At 42.3% G+C, this 25121-nt stretch overlaps 1 protein-coding gene across 2 annotated transcripts in view; it reads right to left on the bottom strand.

The window, feature by feature from the left end:
• The window catches only part of PAX5 (paired box 5), a 279887-nt gene that overhangs the window by 53137 nt on the left and 201629 nt on the right, over positions 1-25121 (bottom strand). For both annotated transcript variants that reach the window (XM_048502545.1, XM_048502546.1), the window contains exon 7: positions 10544-10645. In XM_048502545.1, the coding sequence (XP_048358502.1) occupies positions 10544-10645 (102 nt within the window). The remainder of the gene's footprint in view (positions 1-10543; positions 10646-25121) is intronic.

Here is a 25121-nt window from a genome sequence, read left to right as displayed (position 1 = left end):
ACAGCAGTCATCCCAGACTTCTGGACTGTTTATGACTGCATGTGGGATGCAGGTATCAGAAACTACGTGGTAGAGTTCCCCATGCCTCTGCCATTCAGTGTAAATCGGCCTTGGACCCAATTTCTTTGTTATTTCTGCAACACAACTGTTGAAACAAAGAATTCGTCATCAAGGGCTTAGTTTATGGATACAGATATACCATTCTAAATAGGCATACTATCGAGTGAGTAGAGATTGGAGTGTCAAACTAGAATCTGGGAGACACAACTTCAAATACCCATTTGACCATAAAGCTCACATGCCCCATTCACACTCTCATCCTAGCTTAGCTTGGTGGTTCTGAGGATACAATGGCGAAGGAGAGAACAATGTTTGCCACCCAGCACTCCTTGGAGGAAGAATGTGTTTAAAATGTACTTAATAATAAAAAACCCACAGTATTTATTGATTTATATTATATGTCACTTCATGCCTAAAAAACTTCAATGTTTAAATTGTCCTCTGCATAGATGCTACAGGAAAAAGAAGTTGCGGTGGTACATTTGGGAAGAGTAGCATTTAAAAGTTAGAATCATGGATTCGGAAGGGTCATGCAGGCCATCTAGTCCAGCCCCCTGCTCAATGCAGGATCAGCCCAGAGCACTTCCAATATATGTTTGTCCAGCCACTGCTTAAAGACTGCCAGCTCATCACCTCCTTCAGCAGTTGATTCCACTGTTGAACAACTCTTACTGTAATTTTTTTTCTAATATCCAGATAGTACCTTTCCACCAGAAATTTAAATGTATTATTGAGAGTCCTATCATTTGCTGCCAACAGGAACAGCCTGCCCTTCTCTAAGGCCCCTTCCGCACATGCAGAATAATGCACTTTCAATCCACTTTCAGTGCACTTTGCAGCTGGATTTTACGGTGTGGAATAGCAAAATCCACTTGCCAACAGTTGTGAAAGTGGATTAACAGTGCATTATTCGGCATGTACGGAAGGGGCCTAAGTGACAGCCCTTCAAATGCTTAAGGGGAGCAGCCATGTTCCCCCCTCAACCTCCTCTTCACCAGACTAAACTTTCCCATCAGCCTTTTCTCCTAGGGCTTGATATCCAGGCCTCTGATCATCCTCATTGCTCTCCTCTGTACCTACTTCATTTCGTCCACAGCCTTCAGAACTGCACAAAATATTCCAGGTGGAGCCTGGTCAATGCAGTATAATGGGACTATAACTTCTTGCAGTTTTCATGTTGTTCCTCTATTGCTACACTCCAAGATCACATTAGCCTTTTTTGTTACTGCATCACACTGGCTGTTCATATTTAACTTACTGTCGATAGAGAAGAATGTGAGTTGAGGAGTAATTTACAGCTATGACTCCAATCAATATCAAAACGTACAGTCATGGTTGCTTGACAGCATCGACCTACACAAAAGATTTAAGGTTACTCATATTTAAGTTTTCCAGTGCTCACTGGAAGGCAAAGTGTACTCTTTTCAACCACAGCACCAGCATGTTAACAGAGTTGAGGTGAACCTCATGGTTGCCATACTTCTCAAGTCTCCATGTATTTGCAGTTGAGTTACACAAAGCCACGAGAAAACCCCCTCCTGAGCTGCCATTGGCCTGTTGGATGTCAGTCAAGCCCTACCAGTCCCCTGACTGGCCCCTTTGCCTGTGGGGCCACCTCTCCTTTTAGGCCAGGGAGGGGAGGGGCAAGGACGGCTCTCCCATGGGTTTCTCGCTGTCCCTAGCCCCACCTGGCACTTCCTCGCACCCAGGTCCATTAATAATAAAACAACGACACTCCGAGATTTCCTCGGGGTGCAGTCAGTGGACCTGGCCTGCATCACTGAGACCTGGGTGCGAGAAGGCGAAACGGTCGCCTTGAACGAAGTCTCGCCCCCAGGTTTCGCTTGTGTCCACCAGCCTCGAACACAGGGCCGGGGGGGAGGTGTGGCGATGTTCATCCGGGAGTCTATCGCCTTCAGGGCAGTCCCTGCCCCTCAAATTTCCGGGTTCGAGTGTGCCGGACTGGAGTGGCTGTCAAGGGAGAGGTTGGCCGTTCTCCTGGTGTACCGGTCGCCTAGCGCACCCGGTGACGGCCTGCCGCAGCTGCTGGAGGCGGTGGCCGAGTGGACGTTGCGATTCCCCCGACTTATTGTCTTGGGGGATTTCAACGTCCATGTGGACACTGCCTCATGCTCAGCGGCAGCGGACCTGGTGTCATCCATGGCGACGCTGGGACTCTCCCTATTACACACTGACGCCACTCATGAGGCCGGTCACACTTTAGACCTGGTTTTGGGGGCAGGAGTGAATATGGTCGTATCCTCTGTTAGCAGAGTGCCGTGGTCCGACCATTTTGCCCTGAGGGTCCGGGTGGATTTGCCGTGCCAATCCCGTCTAGGCGACGGACTTATTTATGTCCGCCCGCGGAGACTTATGGAACCAGATAGGTTCCTGAATGCTCTGCGGGACCCTGAGCCCCCTGGCGCCCTCGATGAGCAGGTGACAGACTGGAATTCCAGGCTCTCTGATGCCATCGAGGAGATTGCTCCCAAGCGCCCTCTGCGTCCCCGCTTACGGCAGGCCCCTTGGTATACCGAGGAGCTGCGCCAAATGAAGCGGAAACTCAGACGGCTAGAGCGAGTGTGGAGGAAGCTCCGTGACGAAGGGACGCGAACAACTTATAGGACGTTTATGAAGGCCTATGAGTTGGCGACACGGAGGGCGAAGAATGCCCATTTCTCGTCCTCCCTCGCATCTGCTAGCTCCCGCCCAGCACAACTTTTTCGGATCGTTCGATCCCTCACCTCTTTGGTGGAGGGGTCTACAAATTCTCAATTGGCAATTGGCTGTGAGGCATTTCAGAGCTTTTTTGTAGATAAAGTCGCATCCCTCCGCCGGGACCTTCCGGCCACGCTTGATACAGTAACAGAACTCGAGGCTCCCTCGCCGGCTTCAGGTCCTAGTCTGGACCGGTTTTCCCTACTCTGTGAGTCCGATGTTGACAGGGCCCTAGCTGCTGTTAGACCTACTACCTGTCCTCTGGATCCGTGCCCCTCCTGGCTGATTAAAGCTTGCCGGGAGGAGTTACGACCCCACCTGTTGAATATAGTTAACTGCTCCCTTGAGCAAGGAGTATTTCCGGGTGGGTTGAAGGAGGCAGTGGTCCGCCCACTCTTAAAAAGACCATCCTTAGATCCTGGAGATCTGGCCAATTACCGTCCCGTTTCGAACTTGTCGTTCCTCGGGAAGGTAATTGAGAGAGTGGTGTTGGAGCAGCTTCAGGGCTTTCTGGAGGACACATCGGCACTCGATCCCTTCCAGTCCGGCTTCCGTGCTGGGCATGGGACGGAGACCGTTCTCATCGCCATCACAGATATGCTCCGCATGCAGCTAGACCGAGGCGGATCGGCGCTGCTGGTATTGCTCGATCTTACAGCAGCGTTTGATGTGGTCGATCACGACCTTTTGATCCACCGCCTGGCTGCCTCTGGAGTGCGAGGCACAGTCCTTCAATGGATTACCTCGTTTCTCCAGGGTCGGGGCCAGCAGGTATGGTGCGGGGATGAGGCCTCCCACAGAGCCCCACTTAATTGTGGGGTTCCTCAGGGGGCCTTGCTTTCCCCGCTCTTATTTAACATCTACATGCAGCCCCTCGCTCAGCTGGTGAGGAGTTTTGGGCTGGTCTGTCACCAATATGCGGATGACACCCAGCTCATTCTGTTGATGGAGGGGGGAGCGACCTCCGCCCCTGCAGCTCTACAGCACTGTCTGGAGTCGGTTGCTGGTTGGTTGAGACAGAGTAGGTTAAAGCTTAACCCAACGAAGACGGAGGTCCTTTGGCTGGGCCGGGGGGAGAGACCGAGGGAATTTCAGCCGCCGAATCTGGAGGGGGTCATGTTAGCCCCAACATCTCTGGCTCGCAGCCTGGGGGTCCGCCTGGACTCTTCATTATCTATGGAGAACCAGGTGGCCCATGTTACCCAGGTTGCGTTCTTCCACCTTCGCCAGGCACGGCGGCTGGCTCCCTATCTCTCCCAGTCCGACCTGGCCACTGTGATCCATGCGACGGTCACCTCGAGGCTTGATTATTGTAACTCGCTCTACGCGGGCCTTCCCTTGCGACTGATCCGGAAGCTGAAGCTGGTCCAGAATGCAGCGGCACGGCTTCTAACAGGTGGTGGTTATTCAGATCATATCACCCCTGTGCTGTGCCGTCTGCACTGGCTTCCGGTGGAGTTCCGGATCGTTTTCAAGGTGCTGGTTTTAACCTTTAAGGCCTTACGCGGCATGGGGCCCACATACCTGCGGGACCGCATCACCCCTTATGTCCCACATAGGTCGCTGCGCTCGGCAACGGCAGATCTACTGGTGACCCCTGGTCCTGCAATGATACGGCTGGCCTCAACCCGGGCCAGAGCCTTTACGGCTCTGGCCCCCGCCTGGTGGAATGCCTTACCTCCGGCTGTGCGGGCCCTGCGGGACCTTAATGAGTTCCGCAGGGCCTGCAAGACGGAGCTTTTCCACCGGGCTTTCGGGGAGGCCGACCGTGGATCTACTGCCCCCTATCGACACTGGAATTGAAATCAAAACTGAGACTGCCGTTCCATTCTATTAAAGCTGGGCCTGTCTTACTTATAAATTCCATCCCAGGCCCTACTTACTCCCTCCCCTTTTTCTTCTTTTAATGGCCTTCGGCGGGGCGCCTGTCTTAATTAATTTATGAACTGGGTTGCTTAACCTATAGTTCTGTAGTAAACTGCTGCTTAGTTCTTAGGTTTTAATGATTTTAGTATTTTATGTTGTTGATTGCTGTCTATGTAACAGCCATGTTGGAAGCCGCCTTGAGCCCTTCGGGGATAGGCGGCCTATAAGTTTAATAAAATAAAACTTCCTCCCTCCCCCTGGGCATTCTGCCTCAGAGCCCAGCCTCCCGTCTGCTTTGCCCAGCAGCACCAACCCTCCCCGCTTGCCTCCTCTGATACATCTGGATTCAAACCAGCAGACTTTCAGACCTTCAGCTCTTGCACATGCATTATGAACACTGTATACACACTGATAAATGAAAGATTACCTATCAACAGTAACATTTTGTAAAGCAGTACCAGGCTGTAAGGTAAGATGAAAACATGAAAGGAAAGATTCCTCACTACTCAATTATTTCTTAGCTTGCATTTCTTCCTCTTCCCATGACTTAATAACTTCAGAATTCTATAATTCTAGGCTAATTATTAAAGGTTGTATCAGAACCACTTTTTTGCATATGCTTTCATAATTATTACAAGAGATCGATATGTCTAGAAGTGGGTCTTTGAGAATTGGTGGAACAAACTCTCCTTGTAAAAATGTCAGAACAGAATAATCCAGTCATATCAGAGTGCAAACACTGATGTGCGTGTAATAAAGCTGATCTATCGGCTGTTTCAGAGCCAAATCATAAAAGACTGCATGAATTCACAAGAGGCTTCCGAAACCGCCCCTCTAAATGATAAGAGACAAGAGAGGATCAAGAACTTAGTTTGGATGCTAGTTAGCAATGTCTAGCTTTAAATGAGGAAGAGAGCTTGGAAAGAATTGCAGATAACCTTCACGTTTCTACAGCAGAAGGCAGTTACTAAAGAAAGAGCTGAAGCAATGATGGTAACTACCTAGCTAAAGTCTATTAAATATGGAAATTAGCCCAACAGAGCTTGGAACACTGAAATTCAAACTAGAATTTATCTTAAGTGGGTTGGTTATTGTTTAAAAAATGTGAATTTTTGAATTTGTGATTACTGACAGAAAACTACCTCAAATAGCAGCTATTTGTAAGAGCATAGACCAGTGTTTCCCAACCTTTTTGAGGTCAGGGTACCCTTGACCTCATTCTTCATATCTCACGGTACCGCTACTGCCACCCCCCACCTTCCCCTCCCATTGCTCCTGCTTGCCACACCCCCACCTTCCCCTCCCAGGGTGAAGGGAAGCGCTGGGGGGGAGGTGGTTGCTGACCTTGCAGCAGGCCCTGCCCCATGGGTCAGCTCCATGTCTTTGTTGGCACCGGTGGGAGACACCACAAAAATGAGGGGGGGTAGTGTTGCCGCGATACCCCTGGGACATGCTCATGGCACCCCAGGGTACCACGGAACCCTGGTTGAGAATGGCTGGCATAGACATATACCAGACTCATTCATTTCAGTGACTAGGTCTGGTGCTATTTCATGGACACTGTCTGCTCCCCAAGCAAACTAAAATTCAGGTGCCTTGCACTTGGCCAGAACAGAGTGTAAGACCCACAGACAAATAACAGTTCAGAAATGGTTTAATAATATTGAAAGTTTAGGACTCTAACTCATCCCATGAAATCTAACTAAATAAAGAACACTTGCAATGCTGGGAATGTTTGGAGAGTGTTTGAAGAACTTGAGAACGTCAACTCTTTCCTTAACTGCTTCTAAGGAAGTCTGTGCTGCTTGTGCTGCTTCTGAGATCTCCTGGAGTCTTCTACTTGGACTCTGTTTCCTTGTAATTCTGTTGAAACTGGATTACTGAAAACATCATGGATCTTTTACACCTTAAACGTAACACCTTACACATGTGAGATATTGCTGTCTCCAGCCTTTCCCAGACACCTGAACTAAAAACAAAACTGTAAAACAGGAACTGCTAACCAATAAGAATGCTATATTGCTCTTGCCTCTAGAGCACTTCTTAAAGGGACAGGGTCTAACTAAGGTTCCCTCCCACAGAATGCTGTACAAAAAGCAACTAAACCCATTCTAACTAAAGGCTTAAATAAGGAAAATAGTGAGGGTGTCTCTAGGGGCATGACACTATCACTAGACCAAATGTCACCCACACATTGGATATTTGCAATACTGTTGTGCAATAGCAATCTTTCGTGTGCTGCAGTAATCACTGTTACCGTACAGCAATAATTTGCAGCTGGATTTTCTGTGGACAAAAAATCCTATTGAGTCGGACTTCTATAGCACAGCAACAGTGGAATATCCACTGTGCAGCCAAAGGCATCTGCACTGCCACTAATCCCATACACACCACCATCTGCAAGTTATATCTTTCAGTAACATATCAGGGGAAAGGAGAATATCTATGAGCAAAAGAACAAATGAACCCAAGTTAAACTGGGAATGTACAAACAGAAGGGAGCAGTTCATTTTCTCTGTCGCTCTGTCCTCTGATCTTAAGATAACTATTCTGAATAGCTAGATTCTAGTCCAGTAGCTCCTTAGAGAACCACAAGGTTTTGGGGATATGAACTTTCAAGAGTCAAAGCTCCCATCATCAAATATAGCCTTCATTTGGTCCAGTCTCCAAGGTGCTACTGGACTAGCATGTAGCTGTTCTACTGCAGAACAACACAGTTACCTTCTGAACATATCATGGGGATGGGGCGGTATAAAAATCTAATAAATAAATAAATAAATAAATAAATAAATAAATAAATAAATAAATAAATAAATAAATAAATAAATAAATAAATAAATAAATAAATTAAAAAAGGCATCTTTCCAGAAACCACTGGAGCAATAGGCAACAGAACTGGAGTTCACTGACACATATGGTTGGCTTTTTCATTTGAACAAGAACTATCGGTGGTTCTCCCAAGAAATAGGTGACTAACTGCAGACACTTGGTGGGGCTTTACCTGGCATCCGACCATGCTAAACACCCAACCACTTTTAAAACTAAAAAAATATTAAAAGGCAGTTTGACATTATGGGTTTTTTTAAAAATCTGAGACATTTCTATGCTGTTTTCAAAACACAAGTCTTAACACAGCTTACAAAACGTCATACTATAAAATACACCCAAAAAAGTAGCAATAATAGCTGGTAGCAGCAACAGAACAAGCATTAAAACTACAGTCTAGGACCGTAATGGCGAACCTTTGGCACTCCAGATGTTATGGACTACAATTCCCATCAGCCCTGCCAGGATGGCCAATTGGCCATGCTGGCAGGGGCTGATGGGAATTGTAGTCCATAACATCTGGAGTGCCAAAGGTTCACCACCACTGGTCTAGGAGTTAGAACAATCCATCATGAGGAAAGGAAATCATTCCTATTGCAAAAAAACCGGGGCCAAAAGCAGCATCAACTCCTGGTGTTTAAGGCTTAATAGAGCAGATACTAGTGAGTGGATGCAGGGAGAGAATTCCATAAATAGGGAAGGTTTTCCCTCCTCACCTCTGCATAGGAAGAATATACAGAGAAGGGCTTCAGCTGAGGATCTTAACAGCTGTGGGGTGGTTAACAAGGGGGGCAGATAGCCCTTGAGATACTCTGGTCCTAGTTAGCTCAAACTTTTATCTATTAGAACCAGATTTTTTAATTACAGCCATCAGGGTTGTTTTTTTTTCATGACTAGTGAGCTATGTTTCCAGTAACCTCCTGGCCTCTTGAATGGTTCTGCTAGTCACCAACTTTACAGCTAATTTTGGCACCTGAAATTTTCAGGTGGTTTTAAATAAAGTTCACTGCAGTAAACTAACATGGATGTGACCAGATCATTGGCAATCACAGCCAGATCTTGCTTTTCCAGAGAGAGAGCAGCTGGTGAACTTACTGAAGTTTATTTAAAGAGCTGCATGTCACAGATGAGATATGAGCAGCCATGGAGACATAGCTCTAATATTCCACCCACCCACCAGACTGTAAACCTGATCTTTCAAGGGGGGTGGAGCATTGGTATCTGGCGGGCTACTATATTGCTGACCAGCAGCACCTCTACCCTGCCTAGGTCCCATTTAATTCACATGGCAAGCAGGCTACTCATTTATAGAAAAATATCACCAAGCCTACTTAGAAAACAGAATTCCTGCTGTGTTCATAAGAAGAAGAGGAAGAAGAGTGTGGACGTATACACTGCTTTTCTCAATCGTAAGGAGTTCCAAAGCAGCTTACAAATTCCTTCCCTTCCTCTCCACAACACACACCTTGTGAGGTAGGTGGGCTGAGAGAGTTCTGAGAAAACTGTGATTAGCCCAAGGTCACCCAGCAGGCTGCCTGTGGAGGAGCAGGGAAGCAACCCAGTTCGCCAGATAAAAGCTAGTTGCTCATATGAAGGAATGGGACATCAATCCCAGTTTCCCAGATTAGAGTCCACTGCTCTTAACCACTGCACCATGGATTATGGCCATTATCTTCAGTTCACCTATGTACTCTATAACAAAATTAAGGAAACAGAAGCTAATTAGAGTGATGGAGACTGGCACAAAGTCATGTCTTTTTAATAGTCCACATAACCCAATGTATGTGTGAGAAAGCACTGGGTCTATGAATGAGAGTGTGAGAGTTTGAGAGGAAGATCGCATTCTGATTTTTCAGATAACACTTTTATTGGAGTTACAGATAAAAATGGATGGTTGAGAAGACATGTCAATCAATCATGTACTCACCAATAGAGCAAAAAACTGCTGGCAAGCAGATGAACAATGAACGGATTGATATTGATAACAGTGTCGTTCTATTTATTTATACAAATAGACTTTGACTAGTTTAATAGTCAGAGAGAGCAGAAGTAGTGTAGAATAGTCCAGAGGGGAACCTACCAGGATCTTTTTCCGAGTGAACCAATGTGGCTGTTCAGAACTGGAGATGGTGGTAGCATGGTAAAAGAAACCTCTATATTTCCAGGGAATTTAACTGGTTTCCATTTATGAACAACAAAAAAAGTTATGCTAAATCATCATCTCTCTCCAGCAATTAAGTACAGTACTAAAATACAAGGATAAATAATGCTCCTGCACTTGCAATGTAAAGCTCTCATAAATTAAGTTGCTGAGGGCCTTTTTAAAAAACGCATCACACTGTTCCAACTCTCCAGAAGTGTTTGAATGTCCTTCCTATGGCAAAGGGCACACGGTATTCTAATGCTCAAACCCGGCTCAAGCCACAGTGACTTCGAAAACAACCAAGAAATGGTTGACTTCTCTTCAAGAAGATATAATCAAGAGCAAAGGTGAACGTTGAGGAACATTAGGTGATTCAGTGGAGACGTTAAATGGCTAAGATCTCCCGTGTGAAAAGCCTTGGGTAAGATCATTTGCAGGCACCCATAGTAAGCAGCATAATTTCAAAATAGGAGATTCTGCTTATGGCTGAGTTAATTAAAATGATTCACATGACAAAAATTCAGAGGAGCGAGGTATGTCTGAGATTAACCTTACGTACAATTTATCATGTGTATCTAACAGCTGTGTGGCAGGGCTAAATACTTTTTTTTCCCCCGGTCTATTCCGACTGAATATTAGATTCCACAATTCCAGTTAAGCCAAGTGCATGGATTTATGTCTCCCACCGATTTATCACAGGCTGCATTAGCTCGCCCTCCTGTTCTTCAGCTTATTTGGGTTATGGGTCAATGTGGGAACGATGAAATTATGAAGCGCATAGGAAGGCAGATGTTTAATTTGCCCCATTTTACATCTCGTCTTCCTTTTGTCGCCATAACTTTGTCTGCCTCTGGTATAAAGCAGAACACAAAGGAAGCGCTTGGCTCTGCCGCTAAAAGACAGCTTTTTTTTTCCAATGTGAAAACTCACCAGGCACCATTCCTGTCAGTGTTGGAGCAGAATAGCTGCCCTGTCCAGCAGGGGGGACGTGTGGAGGGTATCCAGGGAGGGTTGTGCTTGCCAAATCACGACCTGAAGAATCAAACCAACAAATCACCATGTGAGCATTCGCAACAACTAGACATGTTTTTACATTTCCCTTAACACTCAGAACACAGGCCATGCATTTGTCATAACTGTACTGCGAATACCAAAGTGGAATGTGTTTTTTTTTTCCCCTCAGCCTTAGCTTTGGCAGATAGGAGAAACATTCCCTTTTCCTTCGAAGCTGCCACAAAATAAGAGACAGAACAGTGGCACGAAACATCACAAGCCGCTTAGTAGTACTTTGAACACAAAGTTTTCTCCCCAATTTGTCAAATATACTGATTGTACTTCAAAAGGGAGGGGGGAGGAGGATTTCAGAGGCCGAGAACCTGAAGAGCGCTCTTGTAATTAGTTCTATTCAAATAAACACAAGAACTGTAGATGGGAATTTGAGACTTCGTTGCAAGGATAGATAAGTATGTACAGAAATTTTGTAGATACTCGTTTTCAACAAAAGACATACAGATGATGGAAAAGGTATTTTCCATTTGACCAAAAAAAGGCCAAATCATATCTGAGTACTTCCACCTGTTCAGGCTGATATCCAGTGCTTATTTGTGAATGCATGAAGCATCATGTGCTTAAATCTCATTGATTCCAACATTTAAAAACTGGGTGAAATTGGGCTATTACATAAGAAAAGGTAAAGGCACAGCACCGTTAAGCTTGTTTGCCGTTCCCATTTAACAAAAACTTCTTTACAATTTGGCAAGGCTGCCATTCAAGTCATGCTTTCCTGTAATTGGGGTCCACCAAACATGAGTCTGAAAAGTGGTGTTGAGGTTGAACAACTTAACTAGGGCTTAGATGTGTGATATGGAATATTGTTGGGAGTGCTCCAGAAAGATATATTGTGGATTTTAAAAACTACTGGAGAAAAATTGGCTAATAATTTGAATTGCTAGATTCAAGGGGATTCCAAAGATCTTTTTTCAGACTTCCAGGGTACATATTCTCCCATTATTTTTACTACCTGTCACTGTTTATTTTGCAGGACAGAACAAAAGAAAATTAAAACGTCCAGTGATTCATAACATCACAATTTCAACAGTTTTCAATACTACAGAAAGGTTCTTGATATCGATCAACATAAATAGTGCATAGTTTCCAGAAAAATAACAGTCCGTCCCTAAATTACATCCTTTGACGAAGCATTCCCTGATTATGCAGAATCCTCTGCAGTCGCTCTGTGGTGAGAGAAATGCCTTCTGCTCACTCTCAGGGACATGTTAATTTATTTCAGGGATCGATAAGGGGCAGTGAAGATTCAGAACTTTTAGAACTATACAGAATCAGAGAAAAGTAAGATGAGAAGATTATGTTTGAAACAGAGGCTCATTCTGCACATGCAGAATAATGCACTTTCAAACTGCTTTCAATGCTCCTTGAAGCTGTGCAGAATAGCAAAATCCACTTGCAAACAGTTGTGAAAGTAGTTTGAAAATGCATTATTCTGTGTGTGCGGAAGGGGCCAGAGAGATGTTGGAGACACCCACTGAACAGGGAAATACAAGTACAGACTCACAAGGATGCACAGAACTCACTTCATTTCCTCAGCACCTTCCACAATGGCCATCAGATGGCATTCTTTTCTGACAGGTACATTCTTTTCTTAAAGGTGCATTATTTTCATAAAGGTGTTGAGGAATTTTACCCTTCTCCTGTACTTTTTATTTTGTTTTGGATTTTTTTTAATGCAAATCTGGTTTTTTTCCCTGTTTTTTTTCTGCCCATAGCCCCACAGATGAGGCCATGTTGAGAATTAGCACATATTCAGCACAGACTCAGCAAATAAAGATTGAGAAGGTCACCAAAATAAAGAAGCGGCATATAAATGAAACAAGCAACATCATGACTGGAAAGAAGAAAATATTCTAATATTGTGATTCTTAAAGCCATACCCTTCCATCCTCACCTAGGCAATTTACGAACCTTGTGTGGCATTCAATACTTTTAGGTGCAAATGGGAGGCATTTGGGAATTTAAGGAACTTGTTTGCATATGGCTTCTGAAAGGAAAGGAGTTGTTACTGCTCAACCAACCTGCACATAAAATCTCAGATTCATCCCTCAGCCCATGAACAGCGTAATCGAGAGCAGAGTTACAGACCTCTAAATCCCTTGACGTCAGCGGGCTTAGAACTGTGTAACTCTGTGCAGGACTGGACTGTAAAACGGGGACACAGCAAAGAGGAATACAACAAGAATACTGCCTCATAACTTGCCTCCAATACCCTTTTATCCATGAAACAAAGTACAATATTTATTCGCTGAGAGGAAGATGACTCTGACTGTAAGACCTTCTAAAATAATGTTATACATCCAAAACAATGTTTTTACTGGACATAAATTTAACTGTATACAAATGCATACAAGTTTGTCATGGTATACCTGGATGAAAACCTAGTTTTGCACTGGAGTAAATATTATATGTGTGATGAGGCTCCAGAAAGAAAATAACAGTGAGGCACTGTAATAGCATCACAAAGAAGAAGAAGAAGAAGAAGAAGAAGAAGAAGAAGAAGAAGAAGAAGAAGAAGAAGAAGAAGAAGAAGAAGAAGAAGAAGAAGAAGAAGAAGAAGAAGAAGAAGAAGAAGAAGAAGAAGAAGAAGAAGAAGAAGAAGAAGAAGAAGAAGAAGAAGAAGAAGAAGAAGAAGAAGAAGAATTGAATTTATATCCCCCTTCTCTCCTATAGGAGACTCAAAGGGGCTCACAAAACTCCTTACCCTTCCCCCCTCACAACAAACACCCTGTGAGGTAGGTGGGGCTGAGAGAGCTCAGAAGAGCTGTGACTAGCCCAAGGTCATCCAGCTGGTGTCTGTTGGAGTGTACAGGCTAATCTGAATCTCAAAGGGAGAAATCAGTCCTTCAAGCAAAGATCTTGTCTACAAAGATCACAAATATACCTCTGTACATACAACTGGCTTGCCTATAGAGCTGCTCTTGGCTGCACCCCCAAGAACTCTTTCTTAGGAGAAGGCCAACTGAATATAATGGGACTAACTTCCATATAAACCTGGCAATGATTGCTCTTATTTTTCCTGTTGCTGTCGTTCTTTTATTAGTGGCTTAAGGGCATTTGATAATAATGTTGTATACGTGGTAGACAGTAATGGATTAAAAATTAAGAATCACTGCTGTGATCCGTTAAATTCTATAAAACAGAGATTTGTCAGAGGCTTTTGGCAAATATTATCCAAACATCAGGCACCTAATAAGACATAATGGCATTATTACTTACAGGATTTCCAAAAATGATGTAAAATGTAATTGCCAACTGGCCTGGAGGGAAAAAATGTACCTTTAAAAGAGCTTAAAGTGTGGAAAAGCACAAGCTTTTCAGGCATGGAAATAACTAATGGCACTGGGTAAATAACTTCCTATTAAGCCTCCATTAAAGAGACACAACATTCTTCTCCAGGTTAGTTAGCAACTCCACTAAGAGACAATGTTAGCTAACAGCCAATCTATACTTTTTGAGAGATTTATCTCTGTTCTAGGTATTCCTATTCTAAAATTGCCCCATTTCAGAATTCGGAAGCTGTATGTTAGTGTAGTATAGTCAACATGGAGGAACACTCCTCCACATCAAATTCTTGGATCACAGAAAGCTAACATGTCAGGAAGATGGACTTTAGTTTAACCCTATCATTGACATGGTAGCTCTCTATGTGCAAGGAAGTTTTTGGTGGGACAGGTAGTATGGGATATTTAAAATATTTTTTTTATTTATGAGGATGAGCCATGTCTTAGATATAGCATCTGACTGACACACAGAAGGTCTTAGGTTTCATCTTCAGCCTCTCCGGTTTAAAAAAGTATCAAGTAGCAGTTTTCCAACATGGTGCTGACACCGAACAACACCTTTTCTGGCACTTGCTAACTGTTTGTAGAAAATAAGCAGGGCCGGGTATGGCTTTTGCTCACTGGGGCTTCTGATTGGCTGTGCAGACTTTTTAAAAAAGTTGTGACTGTCGGAGATCTGATTGGCTGATCAGCTTCCACCACAGAACGAAGTTCTTAGAATCTGTCATGCAGGGAAGCTGTGTGTATGCATGAAAACATTTTAAATAATTTCCTCACTTTAAAAGGCATCCTGTTAAACAGGCCTTTTGCTTGAAATGTTGAAGAGTTACCTCACTCGCCTGACATTTTGTGGTTGGCTCTGCTTCCTAAGGCAGCTTTTCGTCATTCGCTCTGTCTCTAGGAGCAGCCATTTTGTGATAGCCCCCACAACCCCGTGTCAAAATTCCAAAGTGTTCACAGGCTCAAAAGGTTTGGGGAGCCCTTGGTAGGTGATGTGAGAGTGCTGCTAGTAGAAGTAGTGACTCTGTGGTTCCCTTTTCTTCGTCTTCAAGTGTTAAAAGTCCCAACAGCATTGTATCACATTTCTCCCCCTGAAAATGAGGATTGGTTCTTAATCTGCAGATAGTAAGCTTCAACACAACTGCTTGGCTTTTTTTAAAATGCAAAGGTTAGCCAATGATTACAGTTCATAAAGATCTTCAAAGAGGAAAATGTCGGTCACTAAAGGGTGTTTTAATCTAGCACAGCGAGGCATAGCAATAGACCAGAGATGTTAAAACCTGGACATAATGAAATCAGAAAAAAATAAGCTGCAGATACAAAATGGTCTTATATGGAATAGATTTCTAATGAACCGACAAACTGATATTTGCTTTGCTATGTTTATGCTACTATGCTCTCTAATACTAAGACTTCCATCGCATTACAAAAATAATGACTATAAATTATTCCATACAGGCATACCTATAGTTTCAGAGGCAATCAGCAAGGCTAGGCTTTAAATCAGACAACCAATCAGCAATGACCTTCCTGCGCAGAATGTGCAGTTAGTAACTACCTGCCATGGGGCTGATGGCTTGACTGAATGTCTTTTTTTGAAGGTCTAAGTAGGAGACAGCAATCCCGCACATTTTCCTTCTTTTCTAAATTTATATGTTTCACTGGTAATTATTAGATTTTTGCAAAATAACAACTATAATATTTTTTTAAAAAACTAAAGTAAACTATATTTTTTTTAATTGGTGGCCTATAGGGAAAAAGCCATCAATAAAAAGACAAACAAGAAACAGAAGCAGGGGTATGTTGATAATTTCAGAGAGTAGATGTGTTAGTGAGCAGACTAAGAGCTAGATTTGAGTCCAATAGCTCCTTAGAGACCTGTTAGATATAAGCTTTTGAGACTCAAAGGTATCTCACAAAAGGAGCTTTTACACTCAAAAGCTTATAACCCAAAACCTTGTTTGTTTCTAAGGAGGTACTGGACCCAAATCTAGAGGCATGTTTGTAAGAGTCCATTTCATAAGTGTCCTGACTTCACTTTACTTTGCAGACACAGTTCAAGGTTACAGTTTTAATATATGAAAACCCTCAATAGCATGGGTTCATACTACATGTTTCAGAAATCATTTTGCATCTTATGTGACATTTATGATTAACAGTGCCTCCTTGATTGTACTATATTGACAGTAGGTCAAGAAAAATGGAGACTCATTTTTAGTCACTGTCCCGAAATGATAGAACTCTCTTCCCCCAAAATACCATCAAAGGATTAATGGGAATACCACCTTGAAGTGTTATACAAGTTTTTAAAACCAGTCAGCCTCCCTGATTTTCACAGGAGCAGGTTGCAGTGCGATCCTATGAAGAATGAATCCCATCTAAACCCATTTATTTCAATAGGCTTAGATGGTAATAAGTCCACACAGGATTGGACCATTAAGCATGTATTGAATTTTCCTATTGAAATAAATCCAATTTAACTTTGCCCGGACCATTTTTTTAAAATTACAGGTATGATGCAATCAAAGTTAATTACTCTTAGGCTGAATTCTACTGATACTCTCCTGGGAATAACTCCCACTGAATAATATAGGACTTGAGTAGACCTGATTTAAAACCGCTCCCTTAAAATTGCAATTGTTTCAATGGGAGGGCTATAAGTTCACACTTATTTCTCATGCTTGAAGTCAACAGAAATCAAATGGATGTTGGATTGTGACTGCATTTTCATTTTTTGTTTGTTAAACTGCAGTTAATTGCCTGCAAAATGGGAAGAGGAGCAACAAAAAATAAAACTACATAAAAATAATTTAATGAGATTTCTTTATTTAAAAAATTGATTGCAGAAACTTTGGAAGTATCAACAGTGAGCATGATCCATTTTTACTTAACACCATTTCTACCTCCAGCTAAACTTAACTGTTCAAGGCTCAGATAATCATGATAAACAACCACGGTCCCTTCATCAACCTGTCAACACTGGCACTAAGGATTACCGGGAAACATTTTTTTTCTTATGATGTCAGCAAAATTTGATTTGAAATAAATAATTTGTGAGGTTCTGAAGAAGCAATGAATTCTACAATCTCTCAGTAATGTATCATATTCATGCCACATGCTATTAGTTTTCAATATTCTAGCGTATCTGCTGTATTTCTGGCGTAAAGGATGGCTAGGTATGTCGAATACGGCCACTAGGATTTTATCCTGAGTAGGCCATGCTGAAATGAGTTAGAGTTCTGCAAATCCTCTAGTGTCTTGAATAGATACTCATAAAGTAGAATTAAATGTAGAAGGAAAATTAAGGTTGCCATTACTTGATCCACAGACACCACCGATAGTGACCCTTCTATTAAGGACTTCAAACCTAAATCACCAGTCCATGCACAGCCACTCAATCTACTAGAAACACAAGAACACAAACTCCCTCCAAGGCATCGGATACAAGGCTAGATTGCGAATGTATAGACATCTGAGACCTTCCAACTAAGTCAGCTGAATCAACCTGACTAATCTCATTGAAAGTTGTCAGGTTCACAAGACATCCCTGATCAAAAAGGCAAAGCTATTCTATGGAGGCACAGAGTTACAGATCCAAGCCAAACATCACCCACTACATTTCTTGCAATTTCACTTATGGGGTGGTCCTTCATAAAAAATTGTCTCAGAATTCTTGGTATCTCTTAGACGGTTCCTTGTTGCCAGCAGTGTGTCCTGGTCTAAGCCCGGTCCTCCTGGTCTTTGCCAGCATCCTCCAGATCCTCTGAAATGTATGGATGTTTACAGCCTTGGATTAACCATTAAGCAAAATAAGTAAGGACCTCAAGTAAAGAGAGCCCAATAGAAGGGGTTTTTTTCTCCTTATCTCTGCTAAGTACTGAAGCAGATTTGTTACATCAGATTAATTTTGAGTATAATCAAAGACTTTGCAATTAAAAAATGAAGGAGAAAACTTTTTGTAGTATAAATAAAATTATAAATACGCAACAGTAAACATTATTTTGCATCTTTGATTCGTAGAAGTTAAAATGCTATGTATCTTCAAGACAAGAAATTAATGGAATAATAGGTGTTTTGTTTCATACAAATAATGATATTTGTTCATAAGAATATATACATATATATTACAGTTTACTATTGTTTATATTTTGAATTACATATACAGTATATTTGGGGGAGTGGGGCATTCCATAATCTTGTCAGTGTTTAGGGCATCTAAAGATCTTAATCCAGGCCTGGATGTTGATTTGGTGGGAGGAAGGAAGATAAATAGAATCGCTGTATGCAGTGAAGTGCCCAAGCAGATATAAGAAATATCTCTCTCTCTCTCTCTCTCTCTCTCCCTCCCTCCCTCCCTCCCTCCCTCCCTCTCTCTCTCTCTCTCTCTCCCCATACACTACCACCTGCTATCTGTCCTCTTGTTGCAGACATTAGTTTTAAATAACTGTAATCTATTCTTTTGGGATGGATCTTCATATGGTTTGTGGACATCAGTCCAAAACAGACAGTGTTCTTCAGATTTCCTCCACCCCCATTATTACAATCCCTCTAGGGTTCCTAGGCCTTGAAGGTCCAGCAGTTGGAGGCTCCAGCATTGTGAATGGGCAGAAATGGCATCGTTCAATGTCATTGCTGGCTGGAAAACAGTAATTGATGTCACCACATTGCAGTGATGCTCTAGGAATGCAAGGTGCTCTATGGTTTAACCATAGAGATCCAGGGGATTCCTACAGTATCACCAGAACACAGTGACGTCATTCAAGTTTTTGAGCTGGAAATATTGCTGTCATGTGACACTATTTTACTCTCTCTATTTCCCCTTGCTGCTCATTTGATCAGTTTCAGGGATCAAGGAAGATCAACGGGAGCCATTCTACTGGAAGCAGCTAAGTGGCATGCCTGAATCCCTCAGATGTCTCAACTTGATTTTATTCTGTTGGCATGTATTATATAATGCAGTGCTAATAACACATTTTAACATCAGATACAGAAGACCTAGAATATTATACATGAAGTAAGCAAGAGTCTGGAGGGAAGGTAGCATGGTGTAGACAAATCTTGTCAGATCTTGGAAGCTAAGCAGGGTCAGTAATTGAAAGGGAGACCACTAAGGAAGACTCTGCAGAAGAAGACAATGGAAAACCACCTTTGCATCTCACTTGCCTTGAAAGCCCCTTGCTGGGGTTGTCATAACACGGTTGCAACTTAACAGCACTTCACTCATACACACACGCACACACTCAAGTCTATCATATTTAAGGAAACAGAGATACAGAACTAGATAGATAGACAGACGGACGGACGAACAGATAATCAGTTGATCTTTTTTTTTGTTTGGTTGGTTGGTTGCACATACACAGTCTCATAAAACAATTGCTGGTACCCAGAGGTGAGTTGTCATTGTTTTTTAAAATCTGCCTTTTTCCTCATTGATTGGATCCAGCCCATTTACTTCACCCAATTGTTCAGCACGCTACAGCTCTCATTCCACATGACTTTAGTATAAACAGGTCCCATATTCGTTAGCACAGCCCTTTAGGGTGGTCTAAGAGGACTCCTCCCTCCCACTTTCACCAGCAGAAAAGCTAGTTAGATTCAGCTCATCATGTTCAATCTAGAGAATAACCTAAGCTACATGACTAGAAGATAGGCTCAGCAGCTGCTGATACAATTTCACAGATTCTGCCGATTGTTCAAAACCAATTGATCTAATATATATTACCATATAATGATCATATATTCCATGGCGGGTCTCCCAGACTTGATGAGACCTCTCCTCCAATATAATTTTCAGTTAGATTACATCATTTATATTTCAGTTAAATTGATTAAGTTAAATTATAGGTATTTAATTAATATGATGTAGCATCACTGCTTGAAGCAGGTTGAAAAAAAAATGTCAGAAAGAAGGTGAAAAGCTGTCATTTTAAAAAACCAAACAAAATGGATCCATCCAGTTTTCTCAGAATACCATATAGACACTTAGGAGGAACTGCAGTGAGTTAGCAACTTAAAGAAGCAGGACATTAATTTTAATGCAAATGCTTTATCATGAATTTCAAGTAACTAATTTTCAACACACATGTTTGAAACTTCTGACCTGAGGGTTGCATTCAAGTTTTATCAAATCCAATAAATGGCTGATTGTCCTTAAGAGACCGCTTAGCTGCAGTTTGTGAGTTCTGTTTTTCCCTTTCCACTAGGTCATAGCAGGAGGTAAGCTTATCACCCGGGGAGCATTTTCAAATTAGATAACTTTTGTTGCTGAGTTTTGAAACAATGCAGATGTTGAGCTTGCAAGAGGATAGTTTGCAACAGCAAGTTTCCAGGAAAAGAGAATGAAGAACAGTACTATCCTTTTACTAACCCTGCAGCCATAGGGATCATCACGCTATGGGTCAGGAAGAAACCTAATTTCGGACGTAATTGGTTGTGAGATGCAGAATATATTGTGACCAGTTTTTTCGGTGTGTGTCAGCATTACAAGATTGTTCGGGGAGGGGTAGTGTGGAGCTGTTCTGAGAAATTTTTTACAAACTGATGTGAAATGAAAGTAAATAATACCCCGTAAGAACAGTACTAATCATGGTTATCTTTCCCACCACATTGATACCCATCAGATAGAAAGAACATGCAATAAGTTATATGCTATGTGACTTCAGTAGTCATGTACGCATTGCAGTTACACTGGAAGGCACTATATATCATATTTTTATGCCACCTTTCCTCCAAGAAGCTCAGGATGGGGTACACGTTTTCTCCTCTTCCATGTTATCCCAGATAGCAATCCTATGAAGTAGATTAGGTCAGCCCAAGATCACCCAGTAAGTATCATTGTAGAGTTGGGCTTTGAAGCAAGCTTATCCCAATCCTAGTTCAACACAGGCCCTTTCCGCACAAATCTCCTACAACATTTGGAAAATGTTTTTAATCACAAACACCCCCCCCCCCCCATGATATACTACCACACTCAACCCCTCGGAATGATTCATGGCCGCCATTACTTGTTTTTTTCCCTTTTTTAAGTTGGCTGATAAATTGATGCATCCATGCTTCACAGCATTGAGCTATGATTCTCCAAACCTTGTATGATGTGCTATGATTCTCCAAACCAATGTCTCAAAAATTAGCCCCTCCCCAAAAATAAACTCACAGAAATGCTCCAAAACAAGTGAGGTGGAACGTAATATGAGCTCAGAAAATGGCGCTGAGGAGAAAGTTCAGTGAAGGCAGAGAGGCATGGAAAACATCTTAAAGTGACTGCACAGCAGTGTAGCCATTTTGAAAATGTTTCAACCTAAGGAATTATTTTAAAGGGAATTCACTGAAAACATTTTAAGGCTGAAAATGTTTCCAGAACCAAAGGGGGAAAAACAATGCAGACCTCAATGGAAGAAACATTTGTTTGCCTGCCTCAAAATATTTTAAAAGGTTTATGTGGAAAGGGTCGATGTCTTAACCATTACACGACAGTGGCACATATGAAGCACAAAGCAGCATGGTGAAACAGGTCCCAAGTGGGTATTCTAAAGAAGCTGCAATATTTTCCATTAGAAGCATTACAATTATGAAATTCCTTCCCCAGGACATCTATCATGTGAAAAGGGATTTTTTGAACGCATAGGTTTTAGAAGGCAAGTGAAACTCTTCTTTCCCATAGCCATTTGTTGATGGTTGGTCACTGCTAGCTCTGTTCTGTTGTTATTGTCGTTGCTGCTGCTGCTCTTTAATGTTGGGCAAACTTTTACACGTGGAGACGTTACAGTGAGTAGTTTCAAATAGCGATTTGATTGTAAACTGCATTTTGAAAAGTGCACAGAGATGATCCAGAAATACCCCAAAAAAGTAACACTAAAAGTCATATTCCTAACTGCAGGTACAATGTATCTTTTGTCTTTAGTTTTACTAGCAAACACTAGGTGAAATCGAAAAACAGCACACAATCTGCCTGGCTTGTGTTATTTGGCCCTAACATTAGTCCACTAATACGAAGGGGGTGGTGGGAATCAAAAACTGAGAGGGAAGGTTTAAGGATAGGATTAATGCGCCGAGTGAACTAAATAAAATTGTCAAATGGTTAACTTTGATTGGATCAAACTGCTACTTTATAACCTCAGTTCTGAAGGATGAGTGGTAAGTAAACATACAAAATACTTAAAATATAAATGCAATATATACAAATGATATGCTATGCAAAAGTAAATAGACCCAATAAAACCAATGAAGGCAGGCAGGATTATCTATCACTTATAGATCAGATGCTACGCTGTTAGAATCTACAATGTCAAAGAAATGTATTAACCTATTAATGACCACACTGTATGATGATTTCCTCTTCACAGATGAACTTTGTTCTCAATGACAGATATTACCTTCAAATACACTGAAAAAAATAACTGCAGAAAAACTTTAAATAACTTGCCCATCTCATTCAAAAATCATGATTTTGTGAATCTGCCTTCAGGGTGTAATTGAAGTATGACATTTTTGTTATCATGCTAATGTTATTTTGACTACAAGATACCAAAACAGGAGCTAAGTCATTTTTATGTACTGGACAACCTCACCACACTCTGGGTGCCAACTGAATGCAGTGTAGTAGTAGCAGGAGAAACTGTGAATTACTTACAGACTGGACCTTACAGTGCAGTCATGAATTCACTGCAAATGCGCTCCAATTCTGCAGTTGTTTACAACACAGAATATAGTGATCTTGCTCAACATGGCATGATCTATAGATGTCCTATTACTTTGGATGGAAGAAGCAAAAATCAATTGCTGAATTATTACCTATTAGCAACCGCTAATTGGTTGAAAACTGGGAATTGAACCAACAGTTGGTTAGAAATTTTGGCTTTTTTTTTTTTTGCAACTTAAGAACAAGAAGAAAAGTACAAAGCCCAGGAATCAGGGTGGGGGGGAATGTTGATTTCATCTGCAGAAGCCTAAGGAACTCAGTAACAAAGGAATGTAAAACAGATAGCAGGAGCCTGTGGAGTTTGTAATATCACAGTTCAAAAACGGCAGCCGACAGTTCTTAGAGCTGCCCAGTCTCACTGGGGATGAAAAGATGACCTTATGTCATTTCAAACAGGGCTGACTGTATGTCATTGTCAATGACAGAGGGAACATATACAGCTCACTCGTGTCTATCCGTAAGAGGAGTATTGTCTACTGTTAGCTGCTGAGCCCTCCAGATAATTGATTAGCTGACAAATGGCAGCTTACATTTTGCTGATAATCAACCGCTTTCGACCTTCTGCGCAAAGGCAGCCCTTGCTGCAGTAAGGATGTTATTACTGATCTTTTTTAAATTGTCTTTTAAATATTCAACTTCATAAAGGTATATATATTTTCCAGACACTTTTTTAAATTTTGTTTTTTAAAACACATTGAATGTAATCAAGTAGAAAGAATTTTAGTGGAAGCAGCACTTCTGAATGCTGCATGCCGTCTAAATTCGTCTGATGGAACTCCCATTAATTTCAACAGAGCTTGGACAAAACCTTTCTGGATTATATCCCTGTTCATTCCTAACATTTAGATACTCTATGGCTGCTGCTAAAACTAAAACAGACACCTGTCCCCATTGGGTGAAGACCATCAGTTGTATGCAAAATCTTTCTATAGCTTTTGGATATATAGAATGATAAAATATTGTAACACTAATGGATATAAGTAATCATCAAGTGCTTTTTTACTTAAATAGGGCCATAGAAGTTGTAATTTGAGCAGTGATAACCTGAAACATTGCACAATGTTCGCATGCCTATTGATTGCAAAAAAAATCTGTGAAAAGGTCAACCATCTGTTGCAAGCAGAGTCCTTCGCTCAAGAAGCTGGTGGTGGAAAGTGTTCTCAAGTCACAGTAGACTTATGGTGACTCCGTAGGAGTTTTAAGGCAAGACACAAGCAGGTGGATTTATTTTCTCTATTTCCTCTAGCCCCGCTTTCACTTTCCACTTTCTTGGCGGCAAGCAAATTCACTTACAGCATGATTTTAATTTTGCTTTCCTGCCAGAGAAGGATAGATTTGCCAGTGGGCACAATTTTGCCCCAGACTTCTTCAAGCTTCCACCTGCCGCCAGCCCACCTAGTCTTACCCTGCACCAGGGGCGTAACGAGGCAAACTGTAGCCCTGGGCAAAACCTGAATTGGATGCCCCCATCCCCCATTCTTTGCTAAGGAGATGGGACTACCCTTTTGAGGGCCCATAACTTTGCCCCCCCCCCGAACCAAACTGCACAAAACCTTGGGGGTGCCATCATGACAGTCTCCAGATGATACCCTGAAATTTTGGTGCTGATACATCCAAGAATGACCTCCCTGCAAGAACATCCCGAAATTTGCCCAGGAATCTTTGTTCTGCATTGAGTTTTCTGCATTGCTGTCAATGGGGGTTGCAGGCTGGGGGGGGCACATTTCTGAAGGCACAGTCTCAAAACTTTCAGTGTCTCATTAGGAGACTGCCCTAATGATACCCCCCAGTTTTGGTACAGTTTGGTTCAGGGGGGCCAAAGTTATGGACCCTCAAAACTGTAGCCCCCATCTTCTATTAGCTCCCATTGGAAACAATGGGGGATAGGGACACCCCTTTGGGAATCCATAACTTTGGACTCCCTGAACCAAACCTCACCAAACTTGGGGGGTAGCATAAGGACAGTCACCTGATGATACGATGAAATCTTGGTGCCACTAGCCTAAAAAACTGCACCCCCTGCAGGCCAAAAATGGAAAACCACTAAAAATACCCAAAAACGAAGCAGCATTTTGATGCCCCCCCCACAAGGTGATGCCCTGGGCAGCTGCCCACCTTGCCCAATGGGCATTACGCCAGTGCCCTGCACTCACTCGAGCTGCTTTGCATGCTTCCCCTTTACCTTCCTCCCTGTTGGTGATGACTACCCCCTTTTTGACCTTCTGCGTCCTTTCTACCGCCCATGGCATCCCCACAACCACACATCTTTAGATACTTTGATTTTTTAAACAAAATGAAATGACCATATCAATAGAACAATAAATTGATACTAACTCCAACAAAATTCAAAAACAATAAGACTAGTCCAAACACCCAAATTGCCTTTGAGAATACACCCAATTTGCCTCTGCTTTTGATCAACAAACTGGGACATATCCAACCTCATAGTTTTATACAC

This window comes from Sphaerodactylus townsendi, linkage group LG07 (genome assembly GCF_021028975.2).
Source record: "Sphaerodactylus townsendi isolate TG3544 linkage group LG07, MPM_Stown_v2.3, whole genome shotgun sequence".
NCBI lineage: Eukaryota > Metazoa > Chordata > Lepidosauria > Squamata > Sphaerodactylidae > Sphaerodactylus > Sphaerodactylus townsendi.
This window is presented reverse-complemented; position numbering and strand designations above follow the sequence as displayed.